This window comes from Schistocerca serialis, chromosome 1 (assembly GCF_023864345.2).
Source record: "Schistocerca serialis cubense isolate TAMUIC-IGC-003099 chromosome 1, iqSchSeri2.2, whole genome shotgun sequence".
In the NCBI taxonomy this organism is placed as follows: Eukaryota; Metazoa; Arthropoda; class Insecta; order Orthoptera; family Acrididae; genus Schistocerca; species Schistocerca serialis.
Window position 1 is genome coordinate 501,620,248 of NC_064638.1, and position 27,028 is coordinate 501,647,275.

Sequence of the window (27,028 nt, forward strand, 5' to 3'; positions counted from 1 at the left end):
TATTGCCTTGATCTTTTTAAAGATGCAGTGGATTTACTACCACACATTGTAGCACCAATTCCTGGGAAGGAAGTAGGAGGTAAGAGGAAGGATAAGAGGCTGAGGACATTTATGCAAGCAGTGCACGAAATGCCATATGCATTAAGATCATGAATGTAGGGGGTTTAGATTAATATGTTTTATTTCAACTGCATTATTATAGAAGGGGTTTATGTTATATTTTTGTATTTGAGAAGTTAGCTTGAAATATTAATGTAGGATATTCATTGTTTGTGGTTATTTGTATAGAAAGTCTAGGATTCATGGGACTCATTGCTAACAGTCGTCTCTCATTCATGTCACATTTGCTTGGAATCTTGTTTTGTTCATATGTGAAGTTTGAGGCTTGTTCATTTTGATTTTTTTTGTTAGTGGTATACATGAGGTGAAGTTTTTTATGGTAATTTATTCAATAAGGTTGCAGTATGGTGGTAGAGTGAAAGCATATTTATTTAATTGATGGTGTATCTGTAGGTGTGGATTATGAACATCAGAGCTTTTGAAAAGGGGAGGGAGAGTGACTGCAGCTTTCTTTCCCCAGGTAGTCACCATCAAGGATTACCATGAATGTATTCATTGTGAAGAATTTCATACACTGGTGTTTTATTTTAGTGTGTGTGAATTTTTGGTGACAGTGGTAGTCAGAGGCTTTGTTACAAGGACACCCAAACGATAGTTTGTAGGGGGTGGGGGCAAGATCTGAGGATATGGAGTATTTTTAATGTTTTGGAAGACAAATGCAGATTTGTAAGTGGCCACAGAAAAGTTCCAATTCTGACATGGTTAAAAATTTGTGTAACACCAATTTTTAAATAATTTTCTTGAAAGAAAAACAACTGATTACATTATAAATTTATCTTTCCATGACAAATTGGGGGGTTGTGTGTCCAATTGTTGTGATTAATGGTAGGGGTGTGTTTTTCTAAGACCGGGGTAATTAATGGATTAAGTATAGAATCTTTCAGTGTTGTCAGTGATTTGGTCTTGTGATATAGTACACTGGCGGGGATGTAGGAGGTTGATGAGGCAGTACCTTAAAGCAATTTTTGTGTGATTTATATGATTATACTGTAGCTATGATTATATAACATGATTATATTTCATTTATATGATTTCTGGTAAGCGCTGAGGATTTGTTTTGCGGGTGGTGTACCTGAAATGATGTTCATTTTGTTATAAGCAATGAGGATGAGTTAATTGTAACATGAAAGTAACAGATCCAAATGGTCCAGACTGACACAGAGGTTTGTGTGGTTCAAATGTTTTTAGGCAAAGCAGAAACAAAAGTGGAAGGTTGCCCGTGGGATATCCTGCTGCCGCAACCTTATTCTCAAAGGATATGCATATAGTGGATATATTCCATGTACAAAACTAAAACCATTGTTGTGAATTACTATGAGGGAGACTGACCTAGTGTCATAGTGTGACTGGAGGTGAAATGTAATAGTTTATTAATTAACAGTACAGCTTGTGATATCACGGAGAAACTTCTTATCTGCCAGCTACTATAACTGGGACCACAATTATGAATGTGACACCACCTCCACTGTCTTGGCCAGACAAACCACTGGAAGTCCTCCAAGCACAGAACCTTAATGACACCATGGAACCCAACCTTACCCATTCACTGGATGATCTTACAATGAAAAAGATGTTCCTACACATGCAGCAGTACCATAATGATCAACATCACAAAACTGTAATGTCGAGTGTTTCAGTTTCTGGTGCTGTTGAAGTTCTGCCTTTACTTTATGCTACCTGCATCTGGCTTAGGTGAAAAACCACCCACCCACATGAATTCCCAGTAAATCAGTTGCCAATAGACTGGATTAATCTTATAAAGTGAGAATTAGTTAAATGCTCAACCAATGAACCCAGTGGTTTAAGCTGAACTAGGATGAGGAAACAATGAATATTACACCTATCTGTCAAACTATGGAATATGTTGTTAAAGATTTTTCCAGAGTCCAGAGATGTAGATGGTCCGGACACTGGATCTCCCAAAGAGGGTAGGTGTATGGCACCACAGTCCCATCTGTCATAGCAGCAGATTCCTGTGACCCTCTAAGAAAAACAACATTATAGGAAGAGAGAGTGACACAAGAAACCCCAATAGTATGTGTTTTTGTGCAAGAAGACATATTCAATGTGCTGACACTGCTAAAGTCACTATCTGGTGCTTTTGAAAGAACTTGCCACACTGTTACAGCACTGCCAGATGTGTGAAGTTGCTGACAAAACAAGAAAGGTGGGGCGATGATGGTGTGGTTGTTCAATGGCTATCCCTTATGCCTCGATCTTGTGACTTAGAGTGCATAACTGCTACAATTTCCAAAACAATAGTGGACCAGGCTCGCATATATCCTGCCACTAGCTTAGCGCCCACTGCTACACTCGTGTAGACTGTATGGCCTGCAGAGATTTTTTCGTTTTTACTTAATCAAATTTTTATGTTGTTCACAAATTGCAACACATTCTAAGTTTTTCAAGCCAAGTAAGTGTGGTCTTTCTTGAATGTACTTCTATTCAAAAAGCAGTTCTGGTAGCTGCAGTCCAAAGTTTCTGTTAATCATACCTTTTGTGTTCTTGTGGAGATATTTCCATAGCAACTTTCTTCCCCTATCAAATATTTCTTTATATATAACTGAGAAGTGAAATACCAACTGTCATAGGTGGTGCCTTAGAAATCCTTTAGTACCTCTATAGTAATTATTTATTTTCAAAAAAACTTTCATCTACAATTTTACCCCCTTAGTTGGTGAATTTCTAAAAGTGTTAAAACACGAATTTTTTATTTTTTGACTAAGAAACCAAATGCATTTTCATAGTTCTAGCTTCAAAACTCTCTTCATAGTGACAAACTTTCAAAAAGTCTTTCACCTCCTGTTTCACCCCATTAGGGGTGGAATTTCAGATAATCCCTTCTTAAACGGTGCCTACAGTATAAAATCCACACCCTCTCCAAACTTCAAGTTTCTATCCTTAGCAGTTTGGGCTGGGCAATGATGAGTCAGCCAGTCAATCGGGAAATTGCGTTTTATGTATAGAGATTTATAGACAAGCATCAGACAGTAACCACCAGAAGCCAGTTATGAGGAGAGATCTACGCTAGTCTGCTGGATCAGCTAGGTGCCACCAACAGATTCTACCTAAACCAGCTGGAGGTCTGCTGTCCTCGCTAAGTCTAAATACTGCCAACTAGGAGCCTACCAACCACTTGCTGGCTAACTTCCAGGTGCTGTCGGCCACCAACTCCAGAGGTCCGTGGTTCGTGCAGAGGTTGTCTAGCTGTTCCTGTCTGTCAGTGTCTGTGCGGACAAACACGTCTTCCTGCTCTTGTCCATCATCACCTGTGACGCACACCTTATTGTCGTGAGCCATCATCAACCTTGCTAAGGACTGCAATTTGATTCTGCACACCCAGTTATGTCCGGCTCCGAGCTGTCTATTTGTGTCAGTCACCTCAGCTCCCTATCCTGGCTGCCGAAGTCCACCCTACTATGGAGGCTGAACGTTGAGTACTGAGCACACCACCTCTCTGGGCTGCCATCCACAGCTCTTCAGATGCTGCACACTAGCCTTAAGGAAAGGCCTCTTGCTTACCTCAGCATGCTTCACCAACCAAGTCCTATCTATGTCTTCGGGGAGGGGGGGTGATGGTCACATTCTAGTACCACCACTACTGTTGTAGCTTGTATGGAATAAAACCACCTGCCACACCACTGAAACCACCCTTAAGGTGGTGAATTACAGGAGTACCTAAGCACTAGCAGCCCAGCTCCACAATCCACTTTAGAGGTCATCCACCCCTGACCTCTACAATTCAGTCAGATCTTGATAAGATTTTAAAGTGGTGCAAAGCCTGGCAATTTGATCTAAATGTTGAGAAATGTAAAATTGTTCATTTCACAGAATGCAAAAACATTAGTGTCATATCAATGGTCACAACTGGAATTGGCCAATTTATACAAACACTTGAGTGTTCCAGTGTGTTGCAATGTGAAATGGGAAGATCACATAAGTTCAGTCATGAATGAAGCAGGTGGCAGACTTCATTTGAGTAGCAAGATACTGGAGAAAATACGTGTAACAGGAGATATTCAACATGTACAAAGAAGGGCAGCAGGAACCTTTACAGGTTTGTTTGATCCACGGACACTGCCAAGGGAAAAATCTGAACTGGCAGACATTTGAAGACTGGCACCCACTATCCAATGAAAAACCTGCTTACAAAGTTCCTAGAGGAACCAGTATTAAATGAGTAATTTAGGAAGATATAAGAGGTGTTCCAAAAGGTTCCATTCCAAGGCTGTACATTCCAGAATCAGTATCCCAATCAAGCAAAATCACTGAGCAGTGAGGCAATCATCCCACTGATGCACCACGTTAAAGATACCCATTTGCTAAAACTCTGTGTCCTGCTGGGTGCATAATTCCATAACTGTTTGCTGCATATCCTCATCTGATAGAAACTGTTGCCATTTCAAAGGTACTAAAGGTATGATAATCACAAGGAGAGAGCAGGTGCTCAAGTGTGTCTCACTTGAGTTGGCATAACATCTGCTTTACAACATTTTTATATGTTGTTGTTGTTGTGGTCTTCAGTCCTGAGACTGGTTTGATGCAGCTCTCCATGCTACTCTATCCTGTGCAAGCTTCTTCATCTCCCAGTACCTACTGCAATCTACATCTTTCTGGATGTGCATTATGATGAAGTAATGTGGAACTTTGTGCACCATTTCACAATGGTGGTTTTTGAGGGGCATGCTACCTCACACACATTCTCCATTCTCTGATGGATATCTACTAGTGCTTGTCCTTTAGCACCCAAGAAAAGAATAACAGCACACTGGTGCAATTGGACACTTTTGGTAACATCATTGCCACAGTTCACGCTGCCGCATTTACTGCTCGCACATTGGAATGACACAAGTACCACACTAATCCTTTGCCTTCATGTCGGTGCTTATAAGCTGCACCAGAGTCATGCTTTGTTGTATATGTGCTACAGAAAACCATTTTGTTTTCATTTAATGTGAGAACAATAAATGAAGGGGAAACAGCAAAATCACTAAATGTAAACACGGGTCACGTGGAGACTACCCACCTCCCAACTACAACTCAGACTGCTCTGAACATCAGCCCCGGATCTACGATATTTCCGAACCGTGGCAATACTAGATAGTGGCGCCCAGCAACACATCTGTAGCCAGAAGCGGGAGAAGGTCCTAGTCATATGTGACTCAACTGTGCATGCACAAGAGCCTGCCTGCAACTGCTCAAACGAACCTAATATAAACAGCTGTCACATCACACTCATCGGAGGCAATTTGTCGTTAGGAAGCATTGCATAGTTTCCTGAAGCCTTTGACGCACTTTGCTGTTGGCAGACACTTATATGAGCACTGTGTTTTATTGTTGTGTATGGCGTATTTCTTTTTTTTTGTTTTTTTTCTGTCGTTCATGTTTTGTTGCTGCAGCATTATTCTGCAGAAGTGAGATACAGTAATATCCTTTGTTAGAGTATTGGTTCTTACCGGTCAGAATCACAAAAATTTAATTGAAAACTAAAACAATGAAAAATTCACAGAATTCTAAAAAAAATCCCGGGTGTTTCCCGGTTTTCTCCCAGATGAAAAAATTCCCAGGTTTTTCCCGGATCTCTTGGGTTGTACACACCCTGTCATATCAACACCCCTTGGCTTATATCACCTATCTGTATCTCAGCTACTCCACCACTAGTTTGGAATTGTTCTCAATTACATTTAGCTTTCATTCTCTTTGAATACACTTTCATGTCATTCCAAATTATTTTAAGTTCCTCTTGTGATCTTTATGTAAGGCCTTCTGCATTGTATTCAACATGTGTTCTTTCCCAAGCATCCTTTTTACTTTTTAGCATGTCGACACAGTACTCTTTAGACTCAATACTAGTTATATATACTTTTTCATTAGTTGAACAAATTGCTTTTTATCAGTTTCTGGTATGTTTTTTGAACATTTCTTAACAATTAAATTGTCCTTGGGTACCTTCACGTTGGTGATAGCTTGTATCTCAAGCTGCAAAAAAACTGTATATGTATCACTTAAATTAACATGTCACATACTAATAATGGATGATGGGAGCTGCAGATGGCAGTGTCAAGGATTGAACAATAAATTGTTCATTAATATAACTTTTCTTTTTCATGATACACCAATCCTATTATCAATTCACTAGCATTTAGCTTCTCTGAATATCAATAATCTTTTCTAGAACCAATTACGCTAACACAATATTATTTCTGAAACGTGATGCGTTAATGTCTGCTGACAATCAATATTTCCAAGGTGAAATGAAATGCACTTGCCAGCAGTGTGCAGCAATGGCATACTTCTTTAGTAAAAAGGCGTAACTCCTTCAGTTAAAACTGAAGAAGTAAATAGAAAGTGAACACTCCATCAGTTACTAAAGGAGTATATTGTTACAGAAGTAACTTACTGTGGTAGTCCAGACTAAGAGAAATTTACACTAATTTGGTGCTCATCACCCTAAAAGTAGAAGACGAGTTTTGCTATTTGAGCAGTGAAGCAACTGATGATGGCCCGATTAGGGGGAATATAAAATGTAGACTGTCAAAGGAAAGAAAAGTGATTCTGAAAGTGTCTGGCTGGAGTATAGTGAAATGTGAATGACAAACAGTTCAAGCAAGAACAAATTCAAATTCAAATGGCTCTGAGCACTATGGGACTTAACATCTGTCATCATCAGTCCCCTAGAACTTAGAACTACTTAAACTTAACTAACCTAAGGACATCACACACATCCACGTCCGAGGCAGGATTCGACCCTGCGACCGTAGTAGTCGTGTGGTTCCGGACTGAGCGCCTGAACCGCTAGACCACTGCGGCCGGCAAGCAAGAACAGAATAGAAGCTATTGGACTGTGTCATTACAGAAGAATGCTGAAGATTACGAATTATTTAGGAATAAAGGAGATGACTCACCAGAAGGCAGAAGCGCTGTGTTGTCAATAGGTAGACAAAGCCATATAACATTTTCAGTTGCAAGGAGAACAGTGACAGTGGCTGTGGCAAAGGACAATGGCAAATGGCTGATATACTTTGTATTTCCTGATGCGAGGAGGGCAATTGCTGTCCCCTGCCTACATCCTTTACGCTTTTACAGATGACAGCACTCCCTCAACTACTTTTTGGCATATCTCCATAGTACATTAAATATTCTGTGTTAAGATATTTAATTGTTTGTCTCTCAAACCATAACAACCCTTTTTCTCTCAACTGCTTAATTTACAATGCTAACATAAATACACAGTAATGTCTTTGGAACACATTATAATCAGTATCTAATGACTAAAGGCTGTACACTTTCCTTTAGTATAATAATTATATTTGTGGACTATGACAAAAAATCATCCACTGTGAGCTTTCAAGTCCTGTTATAACTTCCATGGCTTAGCTTGAATAAACAACTAAAATAAGTAGTAATTCTTAGACAAGGACAAAATACAAAAAGAAGAGGGATATCTCAAGTCACAAATGATTACCAAAAGGAAATATGAAAGAAAGGCAAGTACTTCTTCAGGGTTTGTGTTTAAATTCCCATAACCAAAAATCTGCTGTGCGAGTTTTCATTTTGTTGTTGTATGTCATGGCTACATGGTGGTCATACACAAAAGCAACATATACAAGTGCCCTGTTGCAGCAGAATAGATGCTCATAGCTGAAAAAAGCAGCAATCAGACAAATTGTAATAGAAATTTAGATGAACAATGATAAAAGCATTCCTAGCTGTAGATGACTATAAGACAGCATGCCTATTTCAGCTGAGACAGACATGTATATACAACCAGATGTGGAACCAAGTACTACAGCAGTGCCAAAACATCTCTCAGTTCCTTAATACAATAACAGCAACAACAACTACAACTTTCTTATGCTCCCTGTGATAACCCAAAATGATTTATTTTTTAAAGCAAACCTGGGCCTACAAGTACTGCTCTTGAAACATCCCAAGATCTTTGATTATAATTTTCATTGTATTTAGGAAAAATAGCAATGATGATACAGATGCTTCAGAAATATCATTTGACATGACATTATTTTAAAAATCCAGATAGGAATACAATTAACACAGTAATATTTGTTATACACTTTATGAATTCCACATTAAATAATACATATACAATAGAAATTTCATCATAATGCAACTGCCTCTTAAATAAAATATGCATAGAGCTCATCCAATTTCTACAAAATGGGAATAAAATGAAATGAAAACTCAATTTCTGTGTAGATGATCTATTTGTAGACTTCGTAATATATTACAAAAGTCATCTCAATCAAAGAAGCCTGTGGCATGAGTGTTTTTAAAAAATCATAATTAATAAATGCATGTGTCTTCTGCAACATGAGATACATAAAAGTAAAACATAGGAAACTCTTGTTTAGTATCAACCATATAATAAATAAGGAGCCAAACATCATCAAATGTGTGGCTTTCTTGTGAACTGTAGCACAAAAGAAACAGCTAAAAACAAGTTTTTCTGTATGTCAGTCTGCCACAGGCTTCCAATACAGGTAAGGAATTGCAGCAACAAATATCAGGATTGTGGATCACATGAGGTCACTTTTTCTTCGCATCCTTCAGGCCTGCTCCTGCATTGAATTTGAAAAATATGATGTCACCATCTTCCACGACATAATTCCTTCCCTGTTGTCTGTATTTGCCAGCTCCCTGAAACACCAAAAAATATTTTAGTTTATGGAAAATAGAGCACAGGATTTTAACTTCAAGGTCATCTCTTTCTGTTATAGAAAACGTAACTGATGTTTCCCCCCATGAACCATGGACCATGGACCTGACTGTTGGTGGTGAGCCTTGTGTGCCTCAGTGATACAGATAGCTGTACCATAGGTGCAACCACAATGGAGGGTTATATGTTGAGAGGCTAGACAAACATGTGGCTTCTGAAGAGGGGAGCAACCTTTTCAGTTGTTGCAGACGCAACAGTCTGGATGATGGACCCATCTGGCCTTGTAACGTTAAGCAAAACAGCCTTGCTGTGCTGGTACTGCGAATGCCTGAAAGCAAGGGGAAAAGTACAGCCACAATCTTTCCCGAGAGCATGCACCTTTACTGTATAGTTAAATGATGATGGCGTCCTCTTGGGTAAAATATTCCGGAGATAAAACAGTCCCCCATTTGGATCTCTGGGCAGGAACTACTCAGGAGGACATCATTATCAGGAGAAACAAAACTAGTGTGCTACGGATTGAAGCATGGAATGTCAGATCCCTTAATCGGGCAGGTAGGTCACAAAACCTAAAAAGGGAAATGGATAGGTTAAAGTTAGATATAGAGGGGAATTAGTGAAGTTTGGTGGCAGGAAGAAAAAGACTTCTGGTCAAGTAAACGCAGGGTTATAAATACAAAATCAAATGAGGGCAATGCAGGAGTAGGCTTAATAATGAATAAAAAGATAGAAGTGTGGGTCAACTACTATGAACAGTATAGTGAACGCAGTATTGTAGCCAAGATAGACATGAAGCCCATGCCTATCACAGTAGTACAAGTTTATATGCCACCTAGTTCTGCAGATGGCGAAGATATTGAAGAAATGTATGATGAGATACAAGAAATTATTCAGATAGTGAAGGGAGACAAAAATTTAATAGTCATGGGGGACTGGAAATTGATAGTAGGAAAAGGAAGAGAAGGAAAATGTGGTAGGTGAATATGTTTTGGGAGTAAGGAATTAAAGAGGAAGCCACCTAGTAGAATTTTGCACAGAGCATGACTTAGTCATACCTAACACTTGGTTTAATAATCATGAAAGAATGTTGTATATGTGGAAGAGGCCTGGAGACACTGAAAGGTTCCAGATAGATTGTATAATGGTAAGACAGAGATTTAGGAACCAGGTTTTAAATTTTAAGACATTTCCAGGGGAAGATGTAGACTCTGACTACAATCTATAGGTTATGAACTGTAAATTAAAACTAAAATAACTGCAAAAAGGTGGGAATTTAAGGAGATGGGACCTGGATAAGCTGAAAGAACCAGAGGTTGCAGAGAGTTTCATAAAGATCATTATGGAATGATTGACAGGGACAGGGGAAAGAAATACAGCAGAAGAAGAATTGGTAGCTTTGAGAGATGAAATAGCGAAGGCAGCAGAGCATCAAGTAGGTAAAAAGACAAGGGCTAGTAGAAATCCTTGGGTAACAGAAGAGAGATTGAATTTAATAGATGAAAGGAGAAAATATAAAAATGTAGTAAATGAAGAAGATGTAGAGGCACATAACACTAGGTGTAAAATAGATACTGCCTACAGTAAAATTAAAGAGACCTTTGTAGAGAAGAGAACAACTTGTATCAACATCAAGAGCTCAGATGGAAAACCAGTTCTAAGCAAAGAAGGGAAAACAGAAAGGTAGAAGGAGTATATAGAGGATCTATAAAAGGGTGACATACTTGAGGGCAATATTTTGGAAGTGGAAGAGGATTTAGGTGAAGAAGAAATAGGAGATATGACACTGCGTGAAGAATTTGACAGAGCACTGAAACACCTAACATGAAGCAAGGCCCTGGGAGTAGATGACATTCCATTAGAACTACTGAAAGCCTCGGGAGAGACAGCCCTGACGAAACTCTACCATCTGGTGAGTAAGATGTATGAGACAGGTGAAATGCCCTCAAATTTCAAGAAGAATATAGTAATTACAATCCCATAGAAAGCAGGTGTTAATAGGTGTGAAAATTACCAAACTATCAGCTTAACAAGTCACGGCTGCAAAATATTGATATGAATTCTTTACAGATGAATGGAAAAACTGGATGACCCTCGGGAAGATCAGTTCATTTCCATAGAAATGTTGGTACACACAAGGCGATACTGACCCTACAACTTATCTTACAAAATTGATTAAGGAAAGGCAAACCTATGTTTCTAGACTTTGTAAACTGAGAGAAAGCTCTTTCAAATTCTGATGGTGGCTGGGGTCAAATACAGGGAGCGAAATGCTATTCACAATTTGCACAGAAACCAGATGGCTGTTATGTAAGTGTCTATGGGCTTGAAGGGAAGCAGTGGTTGGGAAGGGAGTGAGACAGGGTTGTAGCCTATCCCTGATGTTATTCAGTCTATTTGGAGTAGCAATTAAAATCCATAGAGAAGAAATAAAAACTTAAGAGGTTTGCCAATAACATTGTAATTCTGTCAGAGACAGCAAAGGACCTGGAAGAGCAGTTGAATGGAATGGACAGTGTCTTGAAAGGAGAACATAAGATGGACATCAACAAAAGCAAAACAAGGATAATGGAATGTAGTCTAATTAAATCAGGTGATGCTGAGGGAATTAGATTAGGAAATGAGACACTTAAAGTAGTAGAACAGTTTTGCTATTTAGGGAGCAAATTAACTAATGATGGTCGAAGTAGAGAGGATATAAAATGTAGACTGGCAATGGAAGAAAAAGAGTTTTTGAAGAAGAGAAATTTGTTAACATCGAGTATAGATTGAAGTGTCAGGAAGCCTCTCCTAAAAGGATTTGTATGGAGTGTAGCCATGTATGGATGTGAAACATGGACAGTAAATAGTTTAGACAAGAAGACAATATAAGCTTTCAAAATGTGCTGCTACAAAAGAATGCTGAATATTAGATGGGTAAATACTGAATAGCATTGGGGTGAAGAGGAATTCGTGGCACAACTTGACTAGAAGAAGGGATCGGTTGGTAGGACATATTCTGAAGCATCAAGGGATCACCAATTTAGTATTGGAGTGCAGCTTGGAGGGTAAAAATTCTAGAGAGAGACCAAGAGATGAATACACTAAGTAGATTCAGAAGGATGTAGGGTGCAGTAGTTACTTGCAGATGAAGAAGCTTGCAGAGGATAGAGTAGCATGTAGAGCTGCATCAAACCGGTATCTGGACTGTAGACCACCACCACCACCACCACCACCACAGCAACAGCAACAACAACAACAACAACAACTGATACTTACAAAATGGATTACATCAGTATCTGAATTTGATTTGTGGCAACTTGTAATCACTAGAAAACAATACAGAGGTGGAACATCCATCTTGTGATGTGATCGTGGAATACTAATTAATGAAACAAAATAATGTTCACCAGCCCAATGGGGCAAAATCTAAATTTTGTACTGCCAATGAAACCAACAAAAACATGGTTTTTATTATGTGCAATAATCCAGCTGCTGTTAATGCCAGAATAAATAATGCTGTATAATTTAAAACTAACAGTATGTATAAAATTTAAAATTTTGAGAAGTCAGTGCTGTTATTAAGACTATCTTATAACAAATGTAACATTATGCAGTAGTGATCAAATCCTCGTTGAACCAGTTGTGTTTGGTAGTGTTTCACTTTATGGAAATGCCAGCATCAGCATGGTCCTTTTCAACAATGTGATGTGTGTTATCTTTTCTCGCGTTTGTCCAACGCAGTATCAGTCACTATCAACTGTGACATCATAGAATGCTAATTTCCAACTTTACTCGCCCTCCTCCTCACACGCAATCTTGCCTCATTCCTTCTGATCTAAACACTACATGTGTTTTGGCTGTCAACTTCAATATTAGGGATCTGCCTCCTGTCATGTATTACACATATTGGGCCACTCATTCCACTATCACTGATTCTGATACTTCAGGTAACCTCATGTCTACTGTAAGAACTTTTTCCAAATCTGTATATGCAGGGAGATTAACACAACTGAATAATTCAAACATGTTATGGCAACATTAATGGCACCGTGGATCCTTAAGTGCTGCAAATAATGTAACTTGCACTCATTACTTTTCATTGTTAGCTCCTTTTCCCTTTCTTCTTTATGTATTCCACTAATCGATACAGCTTCTATGTACACTCCTCGAACTATTGTATGACGGAAAATAAATTAGGAAATCCAAATGATTCATGGAGGCAGATATACAATAACATTTTCAAATGAGGTTTCATAAATTGTCTAGTACTCAAGAAGAGCAATGCATAAACTGATTAGTAACTTACGTACATGGCATGTTGAAAAAAGTGAACTTTGAAAATAGTGAACATAGTGCTGTAGCCCTGATGTCAAGTATTGCTAAATGAACTTTTAGCAAGACATTGTTGTCTACCACATTCCTTTGCATAACTAATTTCTGAGATGTAACCATTCAAGTGAGCTTGCACACAAAGTGTTCAACTAATTTTATAATGAAGGAACAGGTATGGAAGTCTGTTGCAAGACTGGGAAGGGAGTTTAAGGAAGATACATTTGAATTGCTTGGCCAAATTATAGAGGCAGGCTTTAAATGTTGCATGCAGTCCAATCAGTGATTTAACCACAACCTTCCACATCACATAAGCCGATATCACAAGTGTGGAGTGCTGTGCAGTAATACGCAAATATAGTTGTTGAACAGTCTGAAAAAGTTGGAGGCCTCAATGTGGAAACCTATTGCACAAGTGTAACTAACAAATTCAGATCAATCATCAGACAGCAAAATTCATGCCTCAGTCATTGAAAGGCGAAGAAAAAGAGATCCACGTATGCATGTGTTGGAATGTGCTTGGAAATGGGAGGGTAGTGATGAAACCCTTCTCAAAAAAAGTCATGGCAAGAGATGAGATATGGTTTTGTGGTTATAACGCAGACACAGTTGGATAAAAAATGATCAATTAATAAGGCATACACATGTCTGTTCAATGACAGTGTGGTAACAACTACTACTTTCACTAGAAAGACAACATTCACATCACTAGTTTGCATCCCTTGGCAATCTGGAAAATGAAGAACTGCACCAACAGGTTTTAACACATTAGTGAGAAGCTGTGAAATGGCAGTGCACTGAATTGCACATAATTTGTGATATACAACTACTTGATAAAATGTAACACACATGTTTCACATCACACACCTTATTCTACATACTTGATGGTAGCAGATATTATACCAATTATTCACATTAAAAATCACATAAGAAAATTAGATTAGCAAAACAATGCTGAAATTACAGAAAATTCACTTTATGTATTCCAACAACAATTACTGAGGAATGGCTGGGTATATTATGTAACCAGGAGGTTACGTGAAGGGGATGGTACCCAAGTTATAAAAAACAAATGAAACTGTTACAGCACAAATTTGATTTATTTTCATACCCTTAATACTATGAAAAAGTTAAAGTTTTTTTCTACTGTGATCCTGAATACCTCTCATATAGGCACTAAAAATCTCAAAATCTATGTCCTTAAAGATCCAAGTATTTTATCAGACTATAAGAAATGTTTGCTATTCTGTCATTTAGTCACTTTCCAACACACATTTTGGTTTCTTCTCTCGATCTCGTTCTCATGCTGAACATAAAAATAAAATATGAAAAGCAGGTAGTGTTTTTGGAAACTGTGCAATACAGAAAAGCTACGTTTACAAGGTAATTCTTCTTTGGCACAGTTTCAAAAAATATGCAAGTCTTCAGATCAATACAAGTAATTCATTGTCTTTGTAGAAGCAGAACAGTTCATGCCAGGTTTTTTTTGAGACAATGACTCACCTTGACCCAAATTCCTTTCTGAGATGTACTGTAGTACGAATAGCTGTTTTGAGTGATCTGCTCAAAATATCCCACCACCAGCTACTCCAGTCCTTTCACAATCACCACCTATCCCATCAAAGGCAAGGCTACCTGTGAAACCAGTCATGTGATCTACAACCAAAACTGCAACCACTGAACTGCATTCTACATGGGCATCACAACCAACGAGCTGTCTGTCTGCATGAAAGGCCACCAACAAACTGTAGCCAAGAAATAAATGGACCACCCTGTAGCTGAGCATGGCACATGGCACCCAACATGACATTATTCATTTCAATGACTGCTTCACAGACTGTGCTATATAGGTTCTTCCCACCAACACCAGCTTTTCTGAATTGCACAGGTGGGAACTCTCCCTGCAATATATCCTATGTTCCAGTAACCTCCCTGCCCTCAACCTTCGTTAGTCATTGTCCTTACCCATCTAGCCCTTCGCTATTCCCATTCCAGCAAACACAGCCCTCTATTTCACCGACATATTCAGTCTTTTTACTTCTCTCCTATTCCACTTATCCCCACCCTCTTTCCCCTGCTCTCCATCTAACCTCCTGACTGCACCCAGCTGGCCCACTCTCCACCTCACCCCTGCATGATCCCAGCAGCACTTTACCATCCTCCACCGCTACCCTGCTACCCTTCCCCCTCGCCACCCCAGCCTCCTCTTTATCCCCCATTTGTGTGAGTGTGTGCGTTGTCTATTTTTGATGAAGGTCTTGTTGACTAGAAGCTAACAATCCGACAGTCTTTTTGTTGTGCCTTTCTGCAACTCAGCTTCTCCACCATACGGTGAGTAGCAAATATCCTTTTCATTACATTGTTACATTCCATCCTGGATTTTCCACTGTTTGACAACACTAGTTATCATTCAAGAAAAAATGAGGTAATACTTCATTCACGTCAAAGAAGAGTGATATTGCTCAGTGGCTAAAAGTGAAAAGAATTTCAATTTTCGACTATACAAAAGCAGAGATAATTGAGGAAGTCATGTGCCACAAACACCTTTATAATCAATACGAACTTAGCAGCAAAAATGGGCCATGAGGTTGTAACGCTGCCCCCTTACCACTGTCCACACAATGTGATAGAAAATGTGTGGGGCCCCACTGACAGGAAAGGCTGCATCCAGTAATGGCAGATTTAGAATTAAATATGTAAAGAATATACCTGAGGAAGCAATTGATAAAGACACAGTGGAAGATAGGATTGCGTGTGTATAACAACAATGAATAACTGGAAGAAAATGACTTTCTGAAGGAAGGCATGTAAATAAGTTCATTGAAGGCATTGTTTCAAATAACTTCTCAGATAGTGAGTCGTCATAACTGGACAACGAAAAAGCAAAAAATTGTATAAAATGTTCCTTTCCCTGCCGAAAGCTGTAAACACTGTTCCTTCTCTCTGCTTGTATGTTGCCTTCTCTTTCCTTTTTGCCAAAAAAATCAACAACAAAAGGCCGATACAGTTGCTGGGCATACACTGTCTGCGCTGGCATGTGCGTGGTTGTTACTTGCAGCAACAGAAGATCCATATTTATTCATTTGTACTGCGATTTTAAAAGTAACATGCAACACTAAGGAATGGTTAGGTTTTCACATAATCAAAACTGAAATAGCAGTTGGACCATGAGCAGTAATAATGTATTTGGCAGTAATATACCTTTCAAAACAGACGAGAACTCATTAATAAACAGAGGCTACTGTTTCACTAGAATATTTTTTTACCATAATCTTGAAATATGCTGGAGTCGTTTTCTCTCTGCAGCAGTGTGTACATTCATTTGAAATTTTCTGACAGATTAAGACTGTGTGCCAGACTGCAACTCAAACATAGGACCTTTGCCTTTCATGGACAAATGCTTTTCTTAATGTAGGGTTTTGCAGACCTAATATATTGCTCAAAATGGACCACTGTCCACTTCCAATTATAAAATTGTTATTGCAATGTGCTATCTGCTGATATCAGGTATCGTATCATTTTCCAGAGAATGTCTTGTAATGCAGTGTGCATACATGTGCCACACGGCATTGTCTGATGGCACACTTTTCCTGGTTTTTTTCAGTCACGCAGGCCAAAGGTTTCTGACATTTGATGACTGAGGTGTACAGTGAGAACATGAGTGGGGGAAGCATGCATAAAAGATGGAGAGAGTGCTTTCTACATTTGCGTCTCCAGCTGCCACTTTCACTGTTCCCTAGTATAGCAACCTTGATGTAAATGGCACAATTTAATTTGAAGATTTATTTCACTTTTTAGTAGTAATTGTGCTAGTGAGAAGTTTATGTTTTGAAGTGGTGCTTGACATGTGCCAACAATAATTACTCTGAATAGCAGTTGCCATGAAAAGGAGGTGTCTAGGTAACGCAATGGTGTTGCACACAGTTCTGACTTGTTACATATGTCCAATGCAGCATTTATTTTGCAAAGGAGTGATCAGCTATCTTGTCCAGCATGCATTATGTTACAAACGATCATGTATTTCTCGACACATTGACATGCTATCTTAAAAATTTCAAACTTCTTCAGTATTTCCCTCACTTTACTCCAGTTATAAGTATATAAACCACATCATCATCATCATCATCATCATCATCATAACTTGCACAGTACAAATGCAAATGCAAACAGTATTGTACCTTCACAGCTGCTTCTGATCCTTCTTCCTTGAAATCATCAAATTTCATCACTTCAGCCATAATGAAACCCTTTTCGAAATCAGTGTGAATTTTTCCAGCAGCCTGTGGTGCTTTTGTGCCTTTCTGTAACACAAAAACGACAGTGTAAACATTTCTGCATTAATGTTTGAATAATAATAATAAAAAAAAAAAAAAAACACCACATGCACAAAAGGCATTACACACATTATATACTGAGATGCACTGCTTTATGTACATGCAGTTTTTTTTTAAAGCCAATACTTATACTGAAAGTAATTATTCAGTAGACTGCCGTAACACATACAGTTCACTTATAACTGACCAAAACACTGCATAACCGAGTCTAATATAAATGATGAAGGAATATTTGACAATCCAAAATAAGAAAAAAATTATCAATCAGTTGCCTTTCTTCCTGTTTTGGATTAATCAGTGTCACAGAGCACAACAGTTCTAATGGAATCCAACCTGATATTTGACAGTCCCCAAAAGCACTTTATTTCTTGTATGCACCCCCCACTTTCTAAACTATGGGAAGGCTTCATTTGAAATGGCCACACTTCATAAACCATAAACAGAAAGAATAACTATGACTGGGAATCCGAAATTTTCGGGACTGGTGCTGCCATCTGGAAAGTACGAGTAGAAGATCTTTGCACCGCTAGGTGGTGAGAGTTGCATATGTGATGAGTCATTTCCGTAATACTCTGTGTTTGGTGTGTGGCGATTTTACAATGGATCTGTGAACAGAACAGCATGTGTGTATCAAATTCTTTGCGACTCTCGGGACAAGTGCTACAGAGACCCTTTCAATGATTCAACAAGTGTTTGGGGGACAAAGCAATAATTGTACCAGTGGACGAGCCGGACTCTCCAAGACCCAAAAAAGTGCGACAGGTGGAGAGCAAAGTGAAGAGCATGATCATCGTTTTCTTTGATACCAAGGGAATTTTGCACAAAGAATTTGTCCCACCCAACCAAACAGTGAATTCTGCGTACTACTGTGACATTTTGTGATGGCTCTGTGAAAATGTGCGGTGACAACGGCTTGAACTTTGGCGTCAAGGGAACTGGCTGCTGCATCATGACAACACGCTCTGTCACATGTCCTTGCTCATCAGGACCTTTTTGACAAAAAAACAACATGGTGGTTGTACCCCAACCACCATACTCACCAGATTTGGCACCTTGCGACTTTGTGCTATTCTCAAAACTGAAACTCAAGTTGAAAGGCCATTGGTTCGACACTCTAGAGAGGATTCAAGAAGCATCACTCGTGCTGATAAACACCCTCAAAGAACAGGACTTCCAGAAAATGTCTGACCAGTGGCAGAAGTGCTGGGACTGGTGTGTACGTGCGGATGGAAACTACTTCGAGGATGATGGTGACCATTGGTCCAAAAGTAAGGTTTTCAACAGATGGCAGCACCATTCCCGAAAATTCTGGATAGCACCTCTTATCACTTAAAAATAGATGTTCTAAAATTCTGAAGGACCAATGCTAGAAGACTCGTGATCAACCACTAGAATGCTCCTACAACATACATGTCTTCTGTAAAAGAAATTACTCTTTGTCTGTAAGACAGGAGTACATATTGCTTTTCATCATAAATAATATTTAAACACTTAGTTGAGTATTATGCAAGAAACGGAAGGAGGCCGGGAGAAATAGCATTATTCAATGAATCTTTTAATGTTGGAACCGTATGAGGCACAGATTTACTGTATATTCTTTTTACTTGCAGCTTCAGTCAAAAATGCCAACACTGGTTTCTCTGTGTTTCATAACAGTACTATACGTGTTGCAGCACAGCTCAGAGTTGTTGTTGTTGTTGTGATCTTCAGTCCTGAGACTGGTTTGATGCAGCTCTCCATGCTACTCTATCCTGTGCAAGCTTTTTCATCTCCCAGTACCTACTGCAACCTACATCCTTCTGAATCTGCTTAGTGTATTCATCTCTTGGTCTCCCTCTACGATTTTTACCCTCCACGGTGCCCTCCAATACTAAATTGGTGATCCCTTGATGCCTCAGAACATGTCCTACCAACCGATCCCTTCTTCTGGTCAAGTTGTGCCACAAACTTCTCTTCTCCCCAATCCTATTCAATACTTCCTCATTAGTTATGTGATCTACCCATCTAATCTTCAGCATTCTTCTGTAGCACCACATTTCGAAAGCTTCTATTCTCTTCTTGTCCAAACTATTTATCGTCCATGTTTCACTTCCATACATGGCTACACTCCATACGAATACTTTCAGAAATGACTTCCTGACACTTAAATCAATACTGGATGTTAACAAATTTTTCTTCTTCAGAAACGCTTTCCTTGCCATTGCCAGCCTACATTTTATATCCTCTCTACTTCGACCATCATCAGTTATTTTGCTCCCCAAATAGCAAAACTCCTTTACTACTTTAAGTGCCTCATTTCCTAATCTAATACCCTCAGCATCACCCGACTTAATTAGACTACATTCCATTATCCTTGTTTTGCTTTTGTTGATGTTCATCTTATATCCTCCTTTCAAGACACTGTCCATTCCATTCAACTGCTCTTCCAAGTCCTTTGCTGTCTCTGACAGAATTACAATGTCATCGGCGAACCTCAAAGTTTTTATTTCTTCTCCATGAATTTTAATACCTACTCCGAATTTTTCTCTTGTTTCCTTTACTGCTTGCTCAATATACAGATTGAACAACATCGGGGAGAGGCTACAACCCTGTCTTACTCCCTCCCCAACCACTGCTTCCCTTTCATGTCCCTCGACTCTTATAACTGCCATCTGGTTTATGTACAAATTGTAAATAGCCTTTCGCTCCCTGTATTTTACCCCTGCCACCTTTAGAATTTGAAAGAGAGTATTCCAGTCAACATTGTCAAAAGCTTTCTCTAAGTCTACAAATGCTAGAAACGTAGGTTTGCCTTTCCTTAATCTTTCTTCTAAGATAAGTCGTAAGGTCAGTATTGCCTCACGTGTTCCAGTGTTTCTACGGAATCCAAACTGATCTTCCCCGAGGTTGGCTTCTACTAGTTTTTCCATTCGTCTGTAAAGAATTCATGTTAGTATTTTGCAGCTGTGACTTATTAAGCTGATAGTTCGGTAATTTTCACATCTGTCAACACCTGCTTTCTTTGGGATTGGAATTATTATATTCTTCTTGAAGTCTGAGGGTATTTCGCCTGTTTCATACATCTTGCTCACCAAATGGTAGAGTTTTGCCAGGATTGGCTCTCCCACGGCCGTCAGTAGTTCCAATGGAATATTGTCTACTCCGGGGGCCTTGTTTCGACTCAGGTCTTTCAGTGCTCTGTCAAACTCTTCACGCAGTATCTTATCTCCCATTTCATCTTCATCTACATCCTCTTCCATTTCCATAATATTGTCCTCAAGTACATCGCCCTTGTATAGACCCTCTATATACTCCTTCCACCTTTCTGCTTTGCCTTCTTTGCTTAGAACTGGGTTTCCATCTGAGCTCTTGATATTCATACAAGTCGTTCTCTTATCTCCAAAGGACTCTTTAATTTTCCTGTAGGCGGTATCTATCTTACCCCTAGTGAGATAGGCCTCTACATCCTTGCATTTGTCCTCTAGCCATCCCTGCTTAGCCATTTTGCACTTCCTGTCGATCTCATTTTTGAGACGTTTGTATTCCTTTTTGCCTGTTTCACTTACTGCATTTTTATATTTTCTCCTTTCATCAATTAAATTCAATATTTCTTCTGTTACCCAAGGATTTCTACTAGCCCTCGTCTTTTTACCTACTTGATCCTCTGCTGCCTTCACTACTTCATCCCTCAAAGCTACCCATTCTTCTTCTACTGTATTTATTTCCCCCATTCCTGTCAATTGCTCCCTTATGCTCTCCCTGAATCTCTGTACAACCTCTGGTTCTTTTAGTTTATCCAGGTCCCATCTCCTTAAATTCGCACCTTTTTGCAGTTTCTTCAGTTTTAATCTACAGGTCATGACCAATAGATTGTGGTCAGAGTCCACATCTGCCCCTGGAAATGTCTTATAATTTAAAACCTGGTTCCTAAATCTCTGTCTTACCATTATATAATCTATCTGATACCTTTTAGTATCTCCAGGGTTCTTCCATGTATACAACCTTCTTTCATGATTCTTAAACCAAGTGTTAGTTATGATTATGTTGTGCTCTGTGCAAAATTCTACCAGGCGGCTTCCTCTTTCGTTTCTGTCCCCTAATCCATATTCACCTACTATGTTTCCTTCTCTCACTTTTCCTACACTCAAATTCCAGTCACCCATGACTATTAAATTTTCGTCTCCCTTCACAATCTGAATAATTTCTTTTATTTCATCATACATTTCTTCAATTTCTTCGTCATCTGCAGAGCTATTTGGCATATAAACTTGTACTACTGTAGTAGGTGTGGGCTTCGTATCTATCTTGGCCACAATAATGCGTTCACTATGCTGTTTGTAGTAGCTTACCCGCATTCCTATTTTCCTATTCATCATTAAACCTACTCCTGCATTACCCCTATTTGATTTTGTGTTTATAACCCTGTAGTCACCTGACCAGAAGTCTTGTTCCTCCTGCCAGCGAACTTCACTAATTCCCACTATCTCTAACTTCAACCTATCCATTTCCCTTTTTAAATTTTCTAACCTACCTGCCCGATTAAGGGATCTGACATTCCACGCTCCGATCCGTAGAACGCCAGTTTTCTTTCTCCTGATAACGACATCCTCTTGAGTAGTCTCCGCCCGGAGATCCGAATGGGGGACTATTTTACCTCCGGAATATTTTACCCAAGAGGACGCCATCATCATTTATCCATACAGTAAAGCTGCATGCCCTCGGGAAAAATTACGGCTGTAGTTTCCCCTTGCTTTCAGCCGTTCGCAGTACCAGCACAGCAAGGCCATTTTGGTTATTGTTACAAGGCCAGATCAGTCAATCATCCAGACTGTTGCCCTTGCAACTACTGAAAAGGCTGCTGCCCCTCTTCAGGAACCACACGTTTGTCTGGCCTCTCAACAGATACCCCTCCGTTGTGGTTGCACCTACGGTACGGCTATCTGTATCGCTGAGGCACGCAAGCCTCCCCACCAATGGCAAGGTCCATGGTTCATGGGGGTAGCTCAGAGTAAAATGGTTAAAAATAGTTTTAATAGAAATAATGATTAAATTAATTAAATAAAACTGTAATGAAAAGAAATCTGTCAGATCAAGAGTCCAGAAAATGGAGACGGCATTTCAGTTAACCAAAAATGTTTACAACAAAAAGATTTTCTCGTGGAACTGCAAAATACGAAACTACAAAACAGTAATTAAACCCGAAGCTCTCTACACCTCTGAGACACTAAACCTTCAACACAGAACACTAAAGGGGGAATTAGAAGTGAAAGAACGTAAAATAATGAGGTAAATCCTAGAACCAAGAACTAAAGATGGTGTGCATTATCCAAAACCCAATGCAGAAGTATATAAAAATATCTCCAAAATAACAGACAAAATGCGCGTGAGAAGAATCAAATTGGGAAAGAATGGACTCAAACACGTTAACGCATAAAATCCATACATTTTTAAAGAACAAAACTACAAGACCGAACTGGTACAAACAGATGGAAAAAGACCTGAGAGAATTTGGGTCTCCAAAGCTACAGGACAGAAATGAAATCAGAAAAATCACAAACACATGGCATTTTGAGGTAGAAGAGAGAAAAACTAACCAACATAGGTGGTCTACACAACAAAAGCTAGCCCATTTGTTGCTTATGAAGGAATACTGGGTGAAAAGGAAGGCCAACACATGTTGATTACGCGTGGTCCTAAGTGATCCATCTGCGAAGGAGGAGGTCACTGACCTGTGATGGCACTTGATACTAATGCTTTACATACAATTTCCTTCTGCAACATGTCATTTTTGGCAAATACTACTCTCAAAATCAAATGAAAATATCACAGCTTGAAAAATTGTGTGAAATTACAAACAGAAGGTTTCTTTTCTTCTTTCACACAAAAAGTAATGGATTTTATTTTTTAAAAAATAGATCTTAACAGATCTGGTATACTTCCATTTACATATTTGGACACCAACAAACTCGGACAACCTATTTCTAGCTCTCTGATCTGGCACAAAGAAAAGTCAAACTATATGCTGGCACAGCTGCACCGTGTGAAAGAGATCTTACTGGGTTGGTTGTGGCATGTTGTTTCTTATAAGAATATCTCCACAAGCTGTGACCATTAAGTAACTCTGCTGACAGAGCATCAGGTTTCCAGCACAGAGGTAACAGTCAGATGTGTAATATTTTCCTAGTAGGATGTGTTTTAAATGAACTACATGCACACCAGGAACTGGTGAATTCACAATCAACTGTCAGTTTTCACAAAAAACTGGTACTGACAAATGGACTACCATCATGGTTGGGCAGATAAACTATGAACAGAAAAGATCTCCTGGAACAAATCAGCAGCCCGAATACTAGCATTATGAAGACGTATCATTTCTCAGAGAAACAGCAATTCAACGAGAAACTACTCCCCTTTCAATATGCCTGTTAGTGTTCATTTTGCTGACTTGCATGGTGAAAGGCATAAGGACCGATGTAATCGTCAACATGAAGGAAACCTGCAAAAAAGAAGAACCTATGAGGAAGTGGAACAGCAACAGCAGAAAAATTAGCACTAAAAACTGCTTATTATTTTTTTAGAGTGTCTATAGAAACATCTGATTTTTTATAGGTCTTTCTGGAATAAGGTCAACAGTTTGTCTATGAGCTGAGCGGCGTTACCTTTCCAACAGACACTGCTGTGTACTTTCCTATCATAAACATTTGCAAATAGGGTGTCTATCGCAGAAGTGGGGGCGAATAGGTTGTCTATTGCATAAGTGGGGAACAAGTGGAGCATTTGCAAACCCGAAAAAACCACCTCCTTCATTACATGCTAAGTCTGTGGACTACTTGACATGAATCCATGAAGTATCTGAAAAATCACCTTAGATGTACAACTTGATTACTGAAGCATAACACTGGGCTAGTAGAAAATGGTGTTGCCTTATTCCAGATGTAAATAAATACTCCATGTGTGGAAGGCTAGCTGATAAAGAATACCTATAACAGTGAAAATACATTTACATGCTTAAGCCCATTAAACAGAGCTGTGTGATACAACATACTATTTTACCAACTGAGTTTACTGATGCTAATAGAATAAAATATGCTGGAATAAAATACAGGGAGCAAAAGGTTAGTTACAATGTGTACAAAAACTAGACAGGAGTTATAAGAGTTGAAGGGCTTGAATGAGTCAGAGTGGTTAAGAAGGAAGTGAGACAGGATTGTAGCCTCTCGCCTTTGTCATTCAATATGTACTGCAAGCAAACAGGACAAGAAACCAAGGAGCAGTTTGGAAAGGGAATCAAATTTCAGAGAACAGAAATAAAAAACATCTAGGTTTGTCAATGATATTGTAATGCTATCAGAAATGGCAAAAGACTTGGGAGAAGAGTTGAACAGGATAGTTAGTGTCTTGATAAGAAATCATAATATGAACAACAACAATTAAGTAAAACAAGGATAATGGACTGTACACAAATTAAATAACATGATGCGGAGAGATTTAAATTTGGAAATGAGACACTAAAATCAGTATATAAGTTTTGTTATTTGGGCAGAAAATAACTGAAAACTGTCAAAGTACAGGGGAATAATTTTCCTGAGGGTATTTGTTTGGAGTTCACCCTTGTGTCAAAGTAAAACAAAGATGACAAACATATCAGACAAGAATAGAATACAAGCTTTTGAAATGTGGTGCTACAGGATGAGTAAATTGGACAATTAACGAAGAGATAATGAATTGAATTGGAAAGAAAAGATGTTTATGGCAAACCTTGAACAAAAGGAGAGATCTTTTGACAGAACACATCTTCCAGCATCAAGGAGTAACTAATTTAGAAACAGAGAGAAGCGTGAGGGTAAAAATTTATAAGAGAGTGACCAAGGCTTGTCCACAATAATCAGATTAAAATGGGTTGCAGTCATTATGCAAAGTAGTAAAACTTTAAAGTAACATGCTTTCAAAATACCTTGGGATCACTTTAGACAGGACATTTTTCAGTGTCAATAAACTTCACCAACAGCCATATATTTTAATGTATTTTATTTTACTCTGAAAGCAACCAGTTTCAGCAATTCATTTTGTGAGCTTCACACCCCAAATGATTTTATCAAAATAATCGAACTTACCGTATAGCACCATAAAACCACTGATTATCGTGAATTCCAATCATTATACAAATGCTTCATATGAAGACGTGACAGCAACTCGAATAAAAGAAGAGAGCTTTTGACAGAGCGCACACTCCAGCATCAAGGAGTAACTAATTTGGAAATAGAGAGAAGTGTGAAGGTACAAATTATAAGAGAATGACCAAGGTATGTCCACAACAAGAGTTGCTGTCACGTCTTCATATCAAGCATTTGTGTAACAATTGGAATTCACGATATCCTGTGGTTTTATGGTGCTATATGATAAGTTCATTTATTTAGATAAAAGCATATGGGGCCTGAAGATGGCAAAATGAATTGCCGAAACTGTTTGCTTACAGAATGAAATAAAATACGCTAAAATATATGGTTGTTGGTGAAGCTTATTGACATTGAAAAGTACTTGCCAGCTGATATCCCCTGGCTGTGATGGACCAACAGGGATTAGGCAGGACATGTTCTTTTCAGGAACACTTAAAGTGAACAGCTGCTAAACTTAACAAGCTCTGTTGCACTAGTCAGGCATTGCCAGCAGATACTCTTAGATTATTGGGAATGGGACTGGTGTACTCAATAGCAGCACACTGCGCATCTGTCTGGATTAATAATCTGTATGTGAAAAAATTAGATGTGCTACTTAAAAAATCGATGTGCATTGTTTGAGGGTCAATCAATTGCTCCCACATACTGGTAGTACTGGGGATCAGTATTTTAGAGCACAGCCTGAAGTGTCATATAGGTCTGTGAATTTGAGATGGCCAACATGAGGATATGAACACAGATCTGAGAGTAAAAGCAAATCTCTATGACATCACACTCCAAGACTGAAGACCTGGGGATTTGAGTGCAGCCTGCAAGGTTGTTAGATTCCTTGTAGAATTCAAGACGGCTACAGAATTTTCCCTGAAATCACAGTGGAACTACATCTGTTTTCCTAAGTTTAAAATGGCGGTAGCCCAGTTGTCTTACATTCGAAAAGTTTCCTCCACCTCTCCAATGTCACAATTCAAACAATTTACCAAACCTAGTTACCTCACTTTGGAAGGCCAAGAGCTGACTTGATCTAAGTTTAAGCCCACCTATCCTATTCTCATATTTACTGTCTAAACAACTGCCACCAATACAGGGATAAGACAGGAACAAAAGCATCTTTATTTAAACAAAAATGAGGGAGGGTCTTCCACCAAAGGTCGCTACTCAGGTTAAATCTAACTTTGGCTCAGAAGGGGGTAAATTATGCTGCCACAAAAGTCTTTGGTCACTTACCTAATAGCATCAAAAGTCTGACAGATAACCATATAGCATTTAAAAGGAAATTAAAAGAATTTCTTAATGGCAGCTCCTTCTACTCATTAGATGAATTTTTGGATATAGTAAGTGGGTAATTTCCCAACCCCCACAAAAAATAAAAATAAATAAATAAATATTGAGTGTCATGTAATATTTTGTGTGATGTAATATCTTGTATAGACACCTTT

General features: G+C 38.8%; 1 protein-coding gene across 1 annotated transcript in view; it reads right to left on the reverse strand.

Moving 5' to 3' along the window:
• Positions 1-8,178: 8,178 nt before the first annotated feature.
• Positions 8,179-27,028, reverse strand: part of LOC126474138 (obg-like ATPase 1) — a 314,868-nt gene continuing 296,018 nt past the window's right edge. Inside the window, exons 10-11 of the mRNA XM_050101582.1 lie at positions 17,281-17,403; positions 8,179-8,775 (exon numbers count right to left, since the gene is read on the reverse strand). Of these exons, the coding sequence (XP_049957539.1) occupies positions 8,665-8,775; positions 17,281-17,403 (234 nt within the window). The 3' untranslated portion in view covers positions 8,179-8,664. The remainder of the gene's footprint in view (positions 8,776-17,280; positions 17,404-27,028) is intronic.